Source organism: Cyanistes caeruleus, chromosome 9 (genome assembly GCF_971803275.1).
Source record: "Cyanistes caeruleus chromosome 9, bCyaCae1.hap1.1, whole genome shotgun sequence".
Classification (NCBI taxonomy): domain Eukaryota; kingdom Metazoa; phylum Chordata; class Aves; order Passeriformes; family Paridae; genus Cyanistes; species Cyanistes caeruleus.
Genome location: NC_141709.1, coordinates 8,900,443 through 8,914,503, shown reverse-complemented (window position 1 = coordinate 8,914,503; position 14,061 = coordinate 8,900,443). Strand labels below are relative to the sequence as shown.

The following is a 14,061-nucleotide window of genomic DNA, read 5'->3' as shown; positions in this document are numbered from 1 at the left end:
CCAAACAACATCAGCTAAAGGCATCCTGAGGGTTTTGCTGGGATGGGCAGGGTGGTCACTGATGTGCAGGTCACGTCCAGCAGCTCCCTGTGTCCAGTGCTGGGCAGGAGCAGGAGCTGGGCACTGAGGAGAGCCAGCTGTCCTGGAGCTCCATCTAGTGCAAGGCACCCTGGATTTATCCTGTCTCCACATTTGGGGAAGCTCCTGGAGCCACAGGATTTCCAGAGACTTTGCGCTTCACGATTCCCCCCATTTGCAGCTGTTGCTGCTGCTGGTGACACCATAAAAACACAGTTCAGGTGCATTTACAGCCAGGAAGGTACCAAAAGGACAGGGACTCTCTCTTCTTTTAAATCCTCTGGTTAGTTTTCAACTTGGAAGTACTTGGGGCTGCAAAAAGTGTTGTTCACAAGCTCTGCAACCTCTGAAAGAGCAGAGCAGCAGCAGGGCTCAGGTGGCTCAAACACAGCTCTGGTTTTCAGAAGGATTCAGACTTTTCACGTCTTGACTCCTCCATTGTCTTTGAAAGCCTCCACCACACCAGAAGGGCTCAGAGCTTCAGAAAAAGGTGGTTTCCCCTGAAAATCTTGCTGGGAGCTGCCAGCAAACAGGGAACCACACCATGAGCGTGAGAGGGTGAGCTCCTGGTTTTATTTTAAACACCAGTATCAAAAAGGGGGGAGAAAAAATAAAAATAAAGAGGCCTATTTGGAAAAACAGAAATGTTAATTTTCAAAGGAATTACAGAAAAAATGGGATAAGATCCTTCTCATTGCTTTTTTGCCAGATACACTGAGCTGGACACAGAGACTGAGGATTTCTCTCCCCAGTGAAAATCCTTTTCCTAAAGCCCCTCTGCCATCCATGGCCACCACAACAGCCCCAGATCCCAGTGTTCTCCCCTCCTCCTGCACAGCTGCTCCTCAGGGAAGCCAAGACTTTGTGCACCTCATTATATTTTTAACCACACCCGATATTCAGGCACTTTCAACTCCTGAGAGGGAGGGGAGATTTAAACAAAGAAAGATGTGTAAATACCTGAATAAAGACATGAATGATTAAGAGAAATAACTGTTAATAACTGTTAATTGTTTCCATGCCAATTGCCAAGATGCAGTAGAGGCTACAAGGGATTTCCAGCTATTAACAGGTGAGGAGGCAGTGGTGTTCAATGAAGGTCAAAGAGTGATTTATACAATGTGCTACAACACTTCTGCTCACTTTTTTATTAAATGTCTCTGCAGTGCTATTCCCTGGGAATTCCTGTTTTACACAATTTAAAACTGCTCAGCTTTCCATGAAATCACAGGATCATTAAGGTTGGAAAAGCCCTCTAAGATCATCAAGTCCAATTTTTAACCAAACACCAGCATTCCCACTAAACTGTATTGCCACGTGTCACGAATACTTGGCTTTTGAACACTTCCAGGGATGGTGACAACAACATCTGTGGCCAAAATGTGATGGTTTGGAGCCAACAGTGGGATATCCCCTAATGCACAACTCCTGCTGGAGAAATCTCAGGGAAACTCCATGCTGCCAGGCTTGGGAGTTTGAAAACTCTCAAAACCAAAAAAGAAATCAAAGCACAAATGTGTTTGTTCCTTGGAATAAAATACCTGTGGTTTCCCATGCTGGCTGCAGCCCCCCATCCCAGGGGATTCTCCGTTTTGTGTGGGCCCATCAGCTGCAGGTTTAATTTGGCCGTGAGTTCCATATGTCTCACAAAGCCCTCTTTAAACAACTTCCAGAAATGCTTTTATTCCGAGGATGTTCTGACTTGAATGCATCTGATTCATCCCCCCCCCCCAAATGACCCTTTTACAGCACAGCCTGAGCAGCTGAAGGGAAGCAGAGTTGTTCTCTCCCTGCTATCACAATCAAGTTGTTTGGTATAAAATGTGGCTGAGGAGTGAATCCATAATGTTCCTGGCCATTTAAGGAAACTGCTATTACCAGGAGGAAAATGCAGGTAGTAACTCTGCGGGTTTTTCTCCACTGGAACTGTAATTAATGTGGATGCTGTGCACTAAGTACAGGGAGAAATACAGACTTCAGAGCAGTGAAAATGCATCTCATTAACACCGGAACTACTGTATCGTCCAAATGCATTATGTTCAGCAAGGAAAAGCTGGGTAATTGAATTCCCACCAAAGCACAGTTCATCTGCATCAAACAGCACCATGCTCATCGTGCAGCTCCTTCGGGCTGCTGCTGGAAATGAGGATTAATTAGGATACCTGCTCATTACTCACAGAGCAGGCACACACACTGTGGTCAGGCTTGGGGCTGTAGTGAGAGGCTCTGCTCAAACCCCAGCCAGGCAGAGCAAGGCAACTCCAAAACTTTGGATCTTCTTGCACTCAAGATGCACTAAGAGTCAACATTTTTTTTTGTCCGTGAAGAAAAAGCTGGCAAAAAACCCCAACAATTCACAGGAAGACACCTCTGCTGCATAAATATTTCAGTAATAACTAATAAGTGATTTATGGAATTGGTTTTGAATTATTCTAGGCTGGATTGGCTCGAGTGGCAGGGATGTGCATAAATCATTCCATGCACAGCACCCCCCAATCCCAACATGCGGCTAATGAACCCTCCGGAGCCAAACACACTCCTCCTTCAGGAAGAACCCACTGATCTGCAGCATTTTAATGGGTAAATTATTATTAATTTAAATAAATACATTAAAAACTCCCAAATACATCAGAGGAGAGAGTTTGGGAAGGGGAAGGAGGCATCCAGACAGAAACAGCAGAGAGGGTTTGGAGGTTTGGAGCTGGAAATCTGTGCTTTGAGCAGTCTTTCAGTCAGATCCAAGTGGGACTAATCCATCCCTTTGCTGCAGAACCTCCCATCCATGAGCCCCAGCACTGGGGTGTGTAAGGGCAGCAGGAGCTCGTTAAATGCATTTTAACTCATTATCATCATGTATTCTCCCTTTTCCTCCCCTGTCACATGTTCACCAGAGCCCCAGCACACGGCTCTCTGGTATCCCACCGACACAACTTCCAGGCTGAGAAACCCCTGCAAAGCCAAACCCCAGAGTTATTCTGGGCACAGGCATCTTGGGGTAAAGCAGCACACGGAGAGGAGGTCACCCCATCTCATCCTGGGGTCCTGGTATGATTTTCCTCCACATTCACCCCAGACCCTGATCCCCCCCAAAGCCCCCCCACAGTGAGAAGGGGCCAGCCCCCTCAGCATCCCCTTTGGGTGTCATTTTGGGCTGTAGGGGAGGCAGTGGGAGCAATCCATCACCCTCAACCTTTGGAAAACCAGTGACTGCTGGGATATCATTTTAAGCTGCCACTTGGGTGAATTTTACTCCCTAGAGATGCAAAGGATGCTGAGCTCTGGCTCATTCTGGCTCCCTAAGGTGGGACATGATCCCATCACTCCCAAGACCTCACTGTGCTCACCAGTGCCTCAGCTCCCATGCAGCCTGGCACACCCCATTACTTCAGTGCTTCAAATCCCATTATTCAGCTCTAACGAGGAAATAATTTTAATTAAGGAAATTAAAAATGTATTTGCTTTGGAATTTTAAGTAGGTGCTAATTTGAAGGGATGAAAAAGAGCTGTGCAGCCTGTTTGTGTGAGGAGCAGCAGGGGATGGGGATGGAGGAGGGGAAGGGCCCTCTGCAGCACCTGGGGTCCCTGGGGAGCAGGGGCAGGGCGCTAAGGCAGGAGCAGCAAAAGGCAGAGCCACCCCCCAGCTAAGGAGGGCTCCTGCTGATTCCATTCCTGCAGGAGGGTGGAGCCAGGTGGGAGTCAGGCTTTTCTCCCAACAAGTGACAAAAGGAGTAGGGCCTCCAGTTACAGCAGAGGAAGTTTAGGTTGGATGTTAGGGAAAATTTCTTCATGGAAAGGGCTGTCAAACACTGGAACAGCTGCCCAGGGCAGTGGTGGATCCTCCATCCCTGGAGGAATTTCAAACCCCTGTTGATGTGGCACTTGGGAACATGGTTTAGTTTAGCAGTGCTGGGAGAACAGCTGGCCGTCAATGATCATAGAGCACTTTTCCAACCTTAATGATTCCACAGATCTATGAAATACAGCAAAAAAGGTTGGAAAATCCTTCAGAGAAGCTCTGACGCCGTGAGGCCACAAGGAGGGACAAGAATATTGCCAAGCTGGCCCTGGTCCCTGTTACCGCTGAAGATCAATAGATCACGCGGACACAGGTTGAGGTGTGGTGAAGAAAGAGCAGAGTTTATTTTTCCTCCCAGGATTTATAGGCTTCTTACCATGGCCAGGGATTGGATGCTCAGGATAACACTTTCTCACTGCCTGGCCATGAGAAATGCCCATCAGAAGACGTGTAACAGAAAGAATGTACACATATCTATGTTTACAGTTACTGTCCTGGGAAAGTCATTAGAAAACTATGTTAGCAAGCTCAGAAGCTGAGTTTTCAGGGCGACAGGTCCCCATGGGCTGCAGTGTCCTCTTATGTCCCCTGGTCCCCAAGGGCTGAGGTTCACCTGGAGGTGCCAGGTCCTGCTTCCATTCCCTCCTTCACTTGTTGCTAGTCTCCAACACCAAAAGACTCCATCAGCAGTGTCCCAGGCTTTCCACAGGTGCCACCAACCCACTGGGAGCTCAGCTGAGTGCCAGTGCCACGGGGGGTGGGGGGGGTGGCTTTTGGCCAGAAGGAAGGAGATGCTTCTCACTTTGTGTCCTTGCAGCAGAGACAGCCCAGAGAAGGCTGCAATGCAAGGCTCAGCTTAATGCAGCAGGGTAAGAGTCCTACCAAAAACAGCAGCTAATTACTTAAGTAATACCCAGTATTATTAATGCTGCAGCTCTGCCATCACCCATGTATTTATAATAATAGTGTTCCCACTGTAATAACATTAATCATAATGGATTTACTAAGAAATTAAGGGGGAAGGGATATTATCTCCCTCGGGAACAGCACTTGACAGCAGCCCTATTTACTGTGTGGATTTGGATTGGTTTAATTCTCAATGTCTCGCTCATTAATCTGCTTTTCCAACAGCCCCTCACAAACACCCCTCTGGGAGCACAACCACAGGAGGAGGGAGGCAGGACAAGCACAGCCAGCTGAGGGGGGCTCAGGCAGAGCAGCCCCAGGGAATCCTGGCACAGGGTCAGCACAACCACCAGGGCTGTCTCATGGGGTGTGAGGGCACGGTCCTCTCCTGCCTTGGTGGGCAGTGTGCACGTCTGGGCATCACCCTCTTCTCCAGCCAATCTGCTATTCTCAGCTCCATGCTTAAAAACTCCTTAGCTTTACCTGGTGAGCAAGGAATAGTCAGCATCTCTTCCCAACATTTATAACAAGAGCTCAAAGGTTTTATTGAAACTTGTTTTCCCATATACCTTTCTCCTCATCAGGCTTCTGGCTCGGGACACTTGGACCAAGAGCAGCTTGTCCAAGCCAGGGAATGCAGTGAGACACCCACAAAGCTCAGGCCCACCACCCTAACCAGAACCCATTGAGCTTTCACCAATGGGTTTTTACCAATCAGACAGCTTTTCACTGTCTGATGAAAATGAAAGATTAATGTATGTCCTGAAAGTCAGATGATCTGAGTAAAATTAAATCCTGATGAAAATCAAAGCTTGGTAAAAATTAAAGCCTGAAGTCCAAAGTGATCCAGTGATTTTTACCAGGAGTACGGCTTTCCTTGGTTAGTTTATAGCTGTGAGTAAAGACAGAGACATTTTATCACAGCTTCCATTAAACCCCTCTGATGCCTTGCCTGGGAGAGTGGAAGTGGCCTGGAAGCTGTGCACCTGTCAGCAGGAAAACAAGCTGGAGGAAAAATGCTCCCAAATCCCAGAAAGCCCTGGAGCCTCCTGGGCTGGTGTCCCCAACAGGGGCAGCTGGCTCTCCTCAGCCAAGGAAACACTGGGATTCCACTGGATTTATTGTACCTATCCATTGCATCACACAAAGGATCTGAGGACACCTGGCTAATTTTTTCACCCCAAGTTCTTGATACACAAATAAACACACTTCCCCCTTTTCTTTGTCCATTTAATATTTTTTTCTTTCTATTTTCTGCTTGAGGAGAGGGCTGGGCTGAGATTCATGAGTGTTCAGGAACACCCCCATGTCCAGCCCCCAGCCAGGGAGGCTGCAGTGAAGCCTCCTCAAGGTCTTCTCTCCTCCTGGCTGAGCAGCCCCAGCTCTCTCAGCCTTTCCTCAGAGCAGAGGGGCTCCAGCCTGCAGCATCTCTGGGGCCTCCACTGCCTTGCCTCCAACAGCTCCAGCTCCTTCTGTGCTCAGGACCCCAGAGCTGGGGCAGGGGTGAGCCCGGGAGGGGCTGCAGCTTCATGGGCACCAGCAGGGAATTTTGTGTTATCCCTGGAGAGGAACTAAATGCACTCTGGTGTTGAGGGATAAAATGAAAGGAATCAAGCCTGCCCTGGGCAGGGTTGCCACCAGCACCAGCATTTCCTTGTGCAGTCTGAAGGGATCTGTCAGGGGCAGATCCCAGGGCTCCCCTTGCTCCGGCCCCCAGCCCAAAGCAGCTGCAAGGGTGGCAGGGCTGGGCTGTGGGTCCATGCCCAGCTCAGTTCGGAGCTCCCTGTGCCACCACAAGCACAGGCTCCAAAGCAAACCCTGTCCATGGGGACACAGCAGCCGTGCAACGCTGGCACCCGGCAGCTGAAGCTGAGCCTGCAGCACCCTGGGGTACCCACACAGCCCAGACAGTCCCCAAGGCTTCCTGGAGCCTGAGCCCAGGCTCAGAGGCCCCAGTGCTCCCTTCTGGGGAGCTCCAGAGGAACCGAATTGAGAGAGCCTCGGAGCCCTCAGCAATCCCGCCAGCAACCCACGGGCTGCAGGACACAGATGGTGCTTCCTGGCTGGGAGAAGCCTCGTGCCCATCTCCAGGCACCACAATCACAGCGATCCCCACAGCTCCAGCCCCTGCCCAGCTCCTCTGTGGGCAGCATTAAGGCTTCAGCAGAAGCACCAAAGGCCGAGGGCCTTCTGGCCATTTTCCCTTCCCCACTGCACGCCTGGGCAGCTTGCTGAGCACAAGCACCCTTTTCCCCTCTCCCCCTATGCCCTGCGCACACTGGGCACCAGAGAAAGCACCTGAGACACTGGGTATGAGAACACATTCTATATTTCTATATATAATTCTGTATCTATTCTATATATTTCTATTTCTATATTTCTATATTAAAGAACAAAAAAGAAGAAGAAAAAAAAAACATCTTAAAGAAAAATCCTGCCTGGCTCAGATGGCCCCGGCAGACAGAGAGCCTCTCAATTCAGCTCTCCTCAGAGCTCCAGCAGCACCGCCAGCCACGGGCCCACAGACAAGGGCGGTTCTTGCGTGCCCTGCGGAATCCATCTTGCCACTTCTGCAAGATGGAGCCTTGAGCTGCCCGGAGGACAAAGGCTGTTTCCAGAGCCAGCATTCTGATGGCAGGGCTGATGTCCTGTGCCTTGTCATCAAGGGCTGCAAGAGAGAGGAACAGATCTCCATGGTCAGATCTGGATCTGCGGGGACCTGAGGAGAGCCCCGTGCAAGGGCCAACCCAGGTGGCTCTGGCCATGGCCAGGAGGGAGCAGGGACCAAAGGGATCAGCCCAAAGCCACTGGACACTATTGGCACTCGTGCCCCTGAAATCTCTGTGTGTGCCCTGGCCACACCAGGCCTGGTCCGCACAGGGAGCAGAGCCCTCGGCAGCCGGGGCAGGGATTGCAGCTCCCCTTGGCAGCCGGGGCTGGCAGCCCGCTGCCCTCACTCACCCTGACAGATGCTCTGGAGCTCTCGTTTGTTCCCCCGGAGGTGCTGCCCGGCCATCCCTGGGAACACAGAGCCTGTCAGGGTCCCAGCAGCACAGCTCCCTGCCAGCGGCGCTGCCAGCCCTGGGGCCACACGGCCTCCTTCCCCGGCAGGGCTCAGCCCCGGCCCTTGCCGCATCCTGACTCAGCCCAAGGGCCCCGGCTGCCAGAGGCCGGCAGCAGCAGCCCCGAGGGCAGCCGGGGCTCCAGGGCCGGGGCAGCAGCCGGGGCTGGGGCCGAGCTGCGGCGGGGCAGGGAGGGAGCCCAGCCCGGTTCGTGGCTCACCAATGAACCTGATGGCCGCCGCTCGCAGGGACTCCTGCGGGCTGTCCAGGTACAGCAGGGCCCGGTACAGGTGCTCAGCCGCTCGGCTCCTGTCCTGTGCCAGCTGCAGAGAGCGGCGGGAGGGAAGGGTTGGCGCGGGCTCTGCCCCTCGGCCGGGCACTGCTGCCTGCGGCCAGCCCCGGCCTCCCGTGCCCGCCCAGCCCTGAGGCACCGGGCAGCAGCCGCTGGCGCCGGGCTCTGGAGGGGGCAGAGGGCCGGGGGCTGCCCGGGGAGCCGCGGTGCTGCCCTGCCCGACAGACCAGCGGTGCCGGGGCTCCATGGGCACACGGCTCGGGGCCACAGGGGGCTGGAGTAGAGCCCGCGGGGCCCAGGGAAGGGAGCAGCGTGTGGGGCACAGGCTGGCGGCCCTGGGTGCGGCACTGGGCAGGGCACAGCTGCCAGCCGCACACACTGAGCTTCTCCAACCTTGGGCTGGGGCTTCCAGCCCGCCCTTACCAAGCCCTCGCCGAACCTCCAGGTCTGATCCACCCGCAGCATCTGCTGGAGATCCTTCCTCTTCAGGAATCGGGCGGAACAGAGCAGCGTTTCCCGGGAGGCCTGGAGAGCAGCAGAGACCCAGAGATGGCACCACAGCCCAGGGCACAGGACCCACGTCCCTGGGCCAAGACCAGGAGGGAGCTGCAGCCTGCGAGGCAGCAGAGCAGGAGGCAGCCGAGCGCCCTGCCAGGAAGCCACGGCAGCTGCCGAGTCCTCACATCAACCACGCGCTGGTTCTCGTCATGGCAGTGCAAGGAGAGTGGGAGCAGGCTCTGCTGCACGTGGGACTTCAGGGCCTTTTTCCCCTCCTTTGGTACTAAATCCATCATCTCTCGGAAGATGAACATGGAGCACAGCTGCACCTGGCTATCGTCCTGTACGAAAGGAAGAAATAAAGACCTCAGCATCAGCTGCTTCAGGCCCACCTGGGCACAGGCCTGCAAATGCCCAGGGCACAGTGCCAAGGCAGCAGCCATGGCTGGAGACACAGAGCCTTACATTGTCAAAGAGCGGCAGGAGCGCCTCAGCCAGCTGCAGGCCGAGGGGGATGGTTATCGGGCCACCATTGTACAGGAACAAACGGCTGAGGAGAGCGATGCTCATCCCAAGCACATGGCTGTCATTTTCCCCCAGGAGCTCCACGAGCCTTTCATGCAGGCCCCACATTCTTTTGGCCTGTGTGGAACACAAGTGTGTGAAATGCCATCCTGCTGCCACAGGGCCCAGAGGCCAAAGGCCTGTGCCAAAGGCCTGGGGCAGGAGGCAAGAGGCAGGAGGCAGGAGAGCTGGCAGCAGCTGCCTCAGTGCCCAAAGGCCAGCCAAGCGCAAGCCACTGCCTTCCCCAGCCCCACGCCGGCAGCCGCTGCCCCCTTCTCACCATGGAGGAATTCTTGCCGAGCACCACAAGGCCTCTGAGTGCCAAGCGACGCCTCTCCCTGCACTCGCTCTGCAGTTTGTTTGATGCGATCTCCAGGACGCTGTCACGGTATTCACTCGAGTCCAGGCACTCCAACATCTGAAGGGCACAGGCCGGTGATGGGGCAGCAGCGCACAGGGCTGGGCCCAGGCAGCAGCACAGGGCGTGGGCACCGTCCCGGGCGGCTGCGGCACCGAGAGGGCAGAGAGCTGGGAGACAGCTCAGCGAGACAGCGCTGCCCTTCAGGCTCACCTCCACAAGGAACGCCATGGCGGCCAAATCCCCGTGTGCCGTGTCTTTGCTGAGCAGCCCGAGCAGGTAGAATGCAATCGCAGAACACAAGGGTAGGGACACGTGACGCATTGCTCTGATGGGAGGAAAAAGGAACCAAGACCCTGAGCCAGCGGGACAAACCTCTCCATGGACTGACTCCCAGGAGGAGCTTGGCCCTTCTCCACCACCCTGCAAGGGGACCCAGGCCCTTTGGGAAGCAGCTGCTCTTGGGCACCCTCCTCTCCCAGGCTTGTGCAGTGTCCTTGGCCATCCCTTGGTGACAAGGCCCTCTGGCCCATGACCACGGGGACTGTGTGGGGCACCCCAGGCTCGGGGCACAAACGCTGTTTGGGGGCAGCTCACCTGGCCAGCACACCCACAGCACAGTGGTGCGTGCCAGCACACAGCAGCGTGTCCCAGCCACACTCGTCTTCCACTGCTGCCACCACATCCTCATAGTGCAGTCGGCAGAGCAGGGCCTTCAGGGTCTGCACTGCAAACCTGTGTGCACAGCAAAGCCCAGGTGATGCTGGGAGCACGGGCTTCTGCCCTGGGGACATGGCAGGGACAGGAGGACTGGCATGGAGCACCTGTTGGGGCTGATGGCAAGGCCGTGTTGCTGCTGGCATCTCTTCCAGAAAGTATCGACCTTCTCTGGCATATCCAATGTGCTGAACAGCACTTGCAAGAGCAGATGCACCAAGAGACGGGGGAAATACACTGTCACTGCATGTGGGAGACAGGGCAGCTGGAGCATCTTCCATATCACCACAGTTGCCTGTGAAGGACAGAGCAGCCTGAGTCAGTGCTCAGTGCTCAGGTGTCCATGTGGCAGGGCCCGAGCATGGCAGGGAGAGGCCAGTGGAGATGTAGGGACAGCAGCCGGCCTGGTGGCCCTGGAGCTGCTCCTAGGCCAGGTTGGAGCCCAGTGCCTGATGCAGGGAGATGCCATGGGAGGAGGGAGGATGGAGACCTGAGGGAGAGGTGACCTTGGGGTGAGCAAAGGTCAGTTGCAGAAACTCACAGCCAGGGCAAGGACAGCCGTGTGGTCCCCGTCGGAGGTGCACATGCTGAGCTCTGGCCAGGTGCCCAGCACATCCAGAAGTATCAGCATGGCTGGCTCTGCAGCCCTGCACGAGCACATGATGCTCTTCCACATGGTGGTAGCAGCTCTGTGGGGTCAGAGTTCTGTGTCAGGGGGGTCTGGGACACATCCCCGTGGCCTGGGCAGCAGCAGGGAGCTGAGCTGGCTGCCAGCCCTGCCTCTGCCCACTGCCCCTCAGTGGCAGCCCAGCCCTGTGGGGACTGGCCCCTGAGGGCAGCAGGCTCGGGGGCTGCTGTGCCAGGGCTGACAAAGGGAGGAGCCACAGGGCCCTGGAATCCTCTGTTTGTCAGACACCTGAGCCGGGCTGTGCAGGGGGATGCCCTGAGCCCTCTGGGCACGTGGGCCCTGTACCTGTCACACCATGGGGCCACACGCAGGAGAGCCATCACCACGTCAGCAGGCTGTGCCTCTGTCAGATCCAGAAGGGGCCTGTACAGATTGTACTCAGGAAACTCATTAGCCTTGAGCCACTGGTAGATGAACCTCACCATGGGGAGCACCTGGAGAAGGCACAGGGAAACTTGGAAAGCTGCCAGCAGGAGTAATGTGCCCAGCTTCCCAGAGAAGTGCTTCTCTTCCCACCACACTGCCACGGCCTCAAAGGCTCGCAGTGAGCAGCTGGCGTGGCCAAGCAATTCCTGGGAGGATCGAAGCCAGGCCAAAGACTGCCTTACTTGCTTTGGACTGGAAGGACCCTCCTCCACAAGCATGTCCAGCAGGGCAGCACTGGCCTTGGTTTTGAAGATGGGAGAGTATGCTCTGACCACAGTGCCCATGGCAGTGGTCTCTTCCTCCCGAATTCTCTTCATGAATTTGCAAATCATCTGCAGCAGAAGGGCAAGAAATGAGGGACATTGCATGGAGTGCTCCAAGCGTGGTGCTGGGCTGAGCAGGAGAGGGGATGGCTGCAGGTACCTGCGCTGTTGTGCGGAAGAGGCCACGGCTGCGATCCTGCTCTCGAGTGCGCTCCATGGCTGCTCCTGGCAAAGAGCGAGCGCAGCTTGAGCTGAGGGGCTGCAGGAAAGGCCGGAGAACACAGCCCAGCCCTGCACTCCCCAGGCAGGGACAGCCCCGGGAGGCCCCAGGGCACGGAGTACAGCTCCAGGGCGTCTGACCCAGCCCCACTTCTGTCCTGTCCATGGGCGTGTCCCCGGGGGATGGGATGGGATGGGATGGGATGGGATGGGATGGGATGGGACGAGGCCAAGCTGGCTGCAGGCCCAGGTCTGCCGCTCACCCTCCTGAGGTGGCTGAAATTGCTCCAGCTCTCCAGGCTGCTGTGCTGGGGCAGTCCCAGGGCCTTCTTTCTCCTCCTTCACCCAGGTCAGCTTGGGGACACTTGGAGGTCTCTGCTCAACATCAATGCCTGGATTCATGGCTACTCGCAGCAGAGGTGGCTCAGAAAAGGTCTGAGTTGGCAAGTCCTGCAGCTGTGCCTGGAAGGCACCTGCAGGAGTGAAGTCTTGGCAAGGCTGCAGGACAGCCAGTCCTGCACTTGGGTCTCAGGGGCTCGTGCCACAAGGACAGGAGACTCGTCGTCAAGGACCGCGGTGAGGAAATGCCACGGTCTGGGCTCGAGCACACCTGAGAAGTGTGGTGCTTCACCTCACCAGAAGTGAAGCCTCGGGAAGGCTGCAGGTCACCGAGTGCTGTGGTCTGGCCTCGAGGTGACCTGCAGGAGTAACGCCTCAGAAAGGCTCTGGGTCAGCAAGGAGTGAGTGCGCCGTGCGGGGGCTCCTCACAGCACCACTCTGTCCCGTCCTGCCCTGTCACGTGCACCAGGCACTGTGGTGTGGCTGTGTCACCACCAACACTAATGTCACCCCATGTCACAAAGGGCCCTTGGACACCCTGTCCCGTTCCATTCCACGGTTACCATGATGCACCGTGTCACCAAGGGCCGTTGCACACGCTGCCCCCTGCCCTGGGGCTCCACCCAGCCCGGCCAAAGTGGCCCAGCTTGGAAGCAATGCCTTGGCCCAAGTGTCTCAGACAGCCCAACAGGATCTTTAGGAACAGCTCAAACCTGTGGCTGCAGCAGGAAGGGTGGCAGGAGGTTTCCTGCCTGCTTTGCATTGCTGCAGGGGCTGCTCCTGTCAGAGCCCCCTCTCTGCTGGTGACAGCTTTGCTCTTGGGGACACCGCTCTGCAGCAGCCCAGGAACACGAGCGGTGCCCAGTGCCGGGAGCGCCACCAGTGGTTCCCTCCTGTGCACGGGGACCCCAGCCCCAGGGTGGCTGTGCCAGCACCCCCAGGGACCTCCAGCCTCAGGAACCCAGGGCAAGGGGAAACCACAGCTGTGCAAATGCTGCCTGTGCCCAAAGCAAATGCAAAGACAGACAGCCTGTGACAAACAAGGACAATTTATTTACACAACAGCACCACCACCAACAATGAACTACAGAATGTATTTATGTTATAAGAATCTTCATAGCAACAATCTATAAAATGTATGTACAATGAAAGGACCTCTATAGCAATTGCAATAAAGAACCTAACTACAGCCTGTAGAACATATATACTGAAGGGACTGTGTCCACCATCTCTGTTATTCCTGCAAGAGAAGGAGGCATCTTGGCCACTCCAGCCCAGCCCTGAGGGCCGTTCCTGTGCACGCTCTGGTGCCGTTTCTGCTCTGTCCAGAGCCGCTTCAGCAGCAGCGACTCAGCAGCGCTGCTCGAGGAGACATCACCACCCTCCCCATGGAGGCAGAAGCTGTGCAGACACAGAGCTCTGTGTCAGGGGAGCCTTGGTCTCAGCACTGTGGCCTGGGCAGGCGTGGGGGCCCGGGCTGGCCGCCAGCCCTGCCTCTGCCTGCTGCCCTGGCAGCACCCAGTGGCTGTGCCCTGCCAGGGCCTCCTTGCCCTCCTTGTCGCCAGCCAGCCCAGCCTGGGCACCTCGGGGCTGCTGAGGCCCAGCCTCGAGGGCTTCTGCTGCAGGCATGGCAGTCTCTCAGGGGAAGCACCAGAGCAGCGGGTGACAGGAACAAGGTGACTGCCTGGGGGCTGCTCGTGGCCTCTGACACCCAATTTCCTCAGGGCTTCCACCACCCTGGCCCCTCTGCTCTCCCCCAGCCCGGCCAACCTGCCCGGCAGCGGCGCAGCCCCGATGGAGCTCCAGAGGAGCCAGATTGAGAGAGCCTCAGAGCCCTCAGCAATCCCGCCAGCAA

The 14,061-nt window shown here is 56.0% G+C and overlaps 1 protein-coding gene across 1 annotated transcript; it reads right to left on the bottom strand.

Moving 5' to 3' along the window:
• Positions 1-7,091: 7,091 nt before the first annotated feature.
• On the bottom strand, positions 7,092-12,682 carry LOC147651505 (maestro heat-like repeat-containing protein family member 7). The gene is made up of 15 exons (XM_086842802.1): positions 12,131-12,682; positions 11,809-11,873; positions 11,568-11,717; positions 11,245-11,393; positions 10,813-10,960; positions 10,379-10,566; positions 10,152-10,289; positions 9,768-9,882; positions 9,477-9,614; positions 9,098-9,274; positions 8,818-8,973; positions 8,558-8,659; positions 8,063-8,165; positions 7,742-7,798; positions 7,092-7,448 (listed from the first exon to the last, which is right to left on the bottom strand). The coding sequence occupies exons 1-15, from the start codon at positions 12,267-12,269 to the stop codon at positions 7,258-7,260; spliced, it is 2,016 nt and encodes a 671-aa protein (XP_086698928.1). The 5' UTR covers positions 12,270-12,682; the 3' UTR covers positions 7,092-7,257.
• Positions 12,683-14,061: the final 1,379 nt, after the last annotated feature.

Bases quoted from the DNA above. Each gene is read 5' to 3' on its own strand.
- LOC147651505 (XM_086842802.1), bottom strand. From the start codon at position 12,269: ATGAATCCAGGCATTGATGTTGAGCAGAGACCTCCAAGTGTCCCCAAG. The intron at 10,567-10,812 runs GTGAGTTTCTGC...TGTCCTTCACAG, and splicing joins CGGCTGTCCTTGCCCTGGCT to GCAACTGTGGTGATATGGAA. The intron at 10,290-10,378 runs GTGCTCCATGCC...CTGTGCACACAG, and splicing joins CTTGCCATCAGCCCCAACAG to GTTTGCAGTGCAGACCCTGA.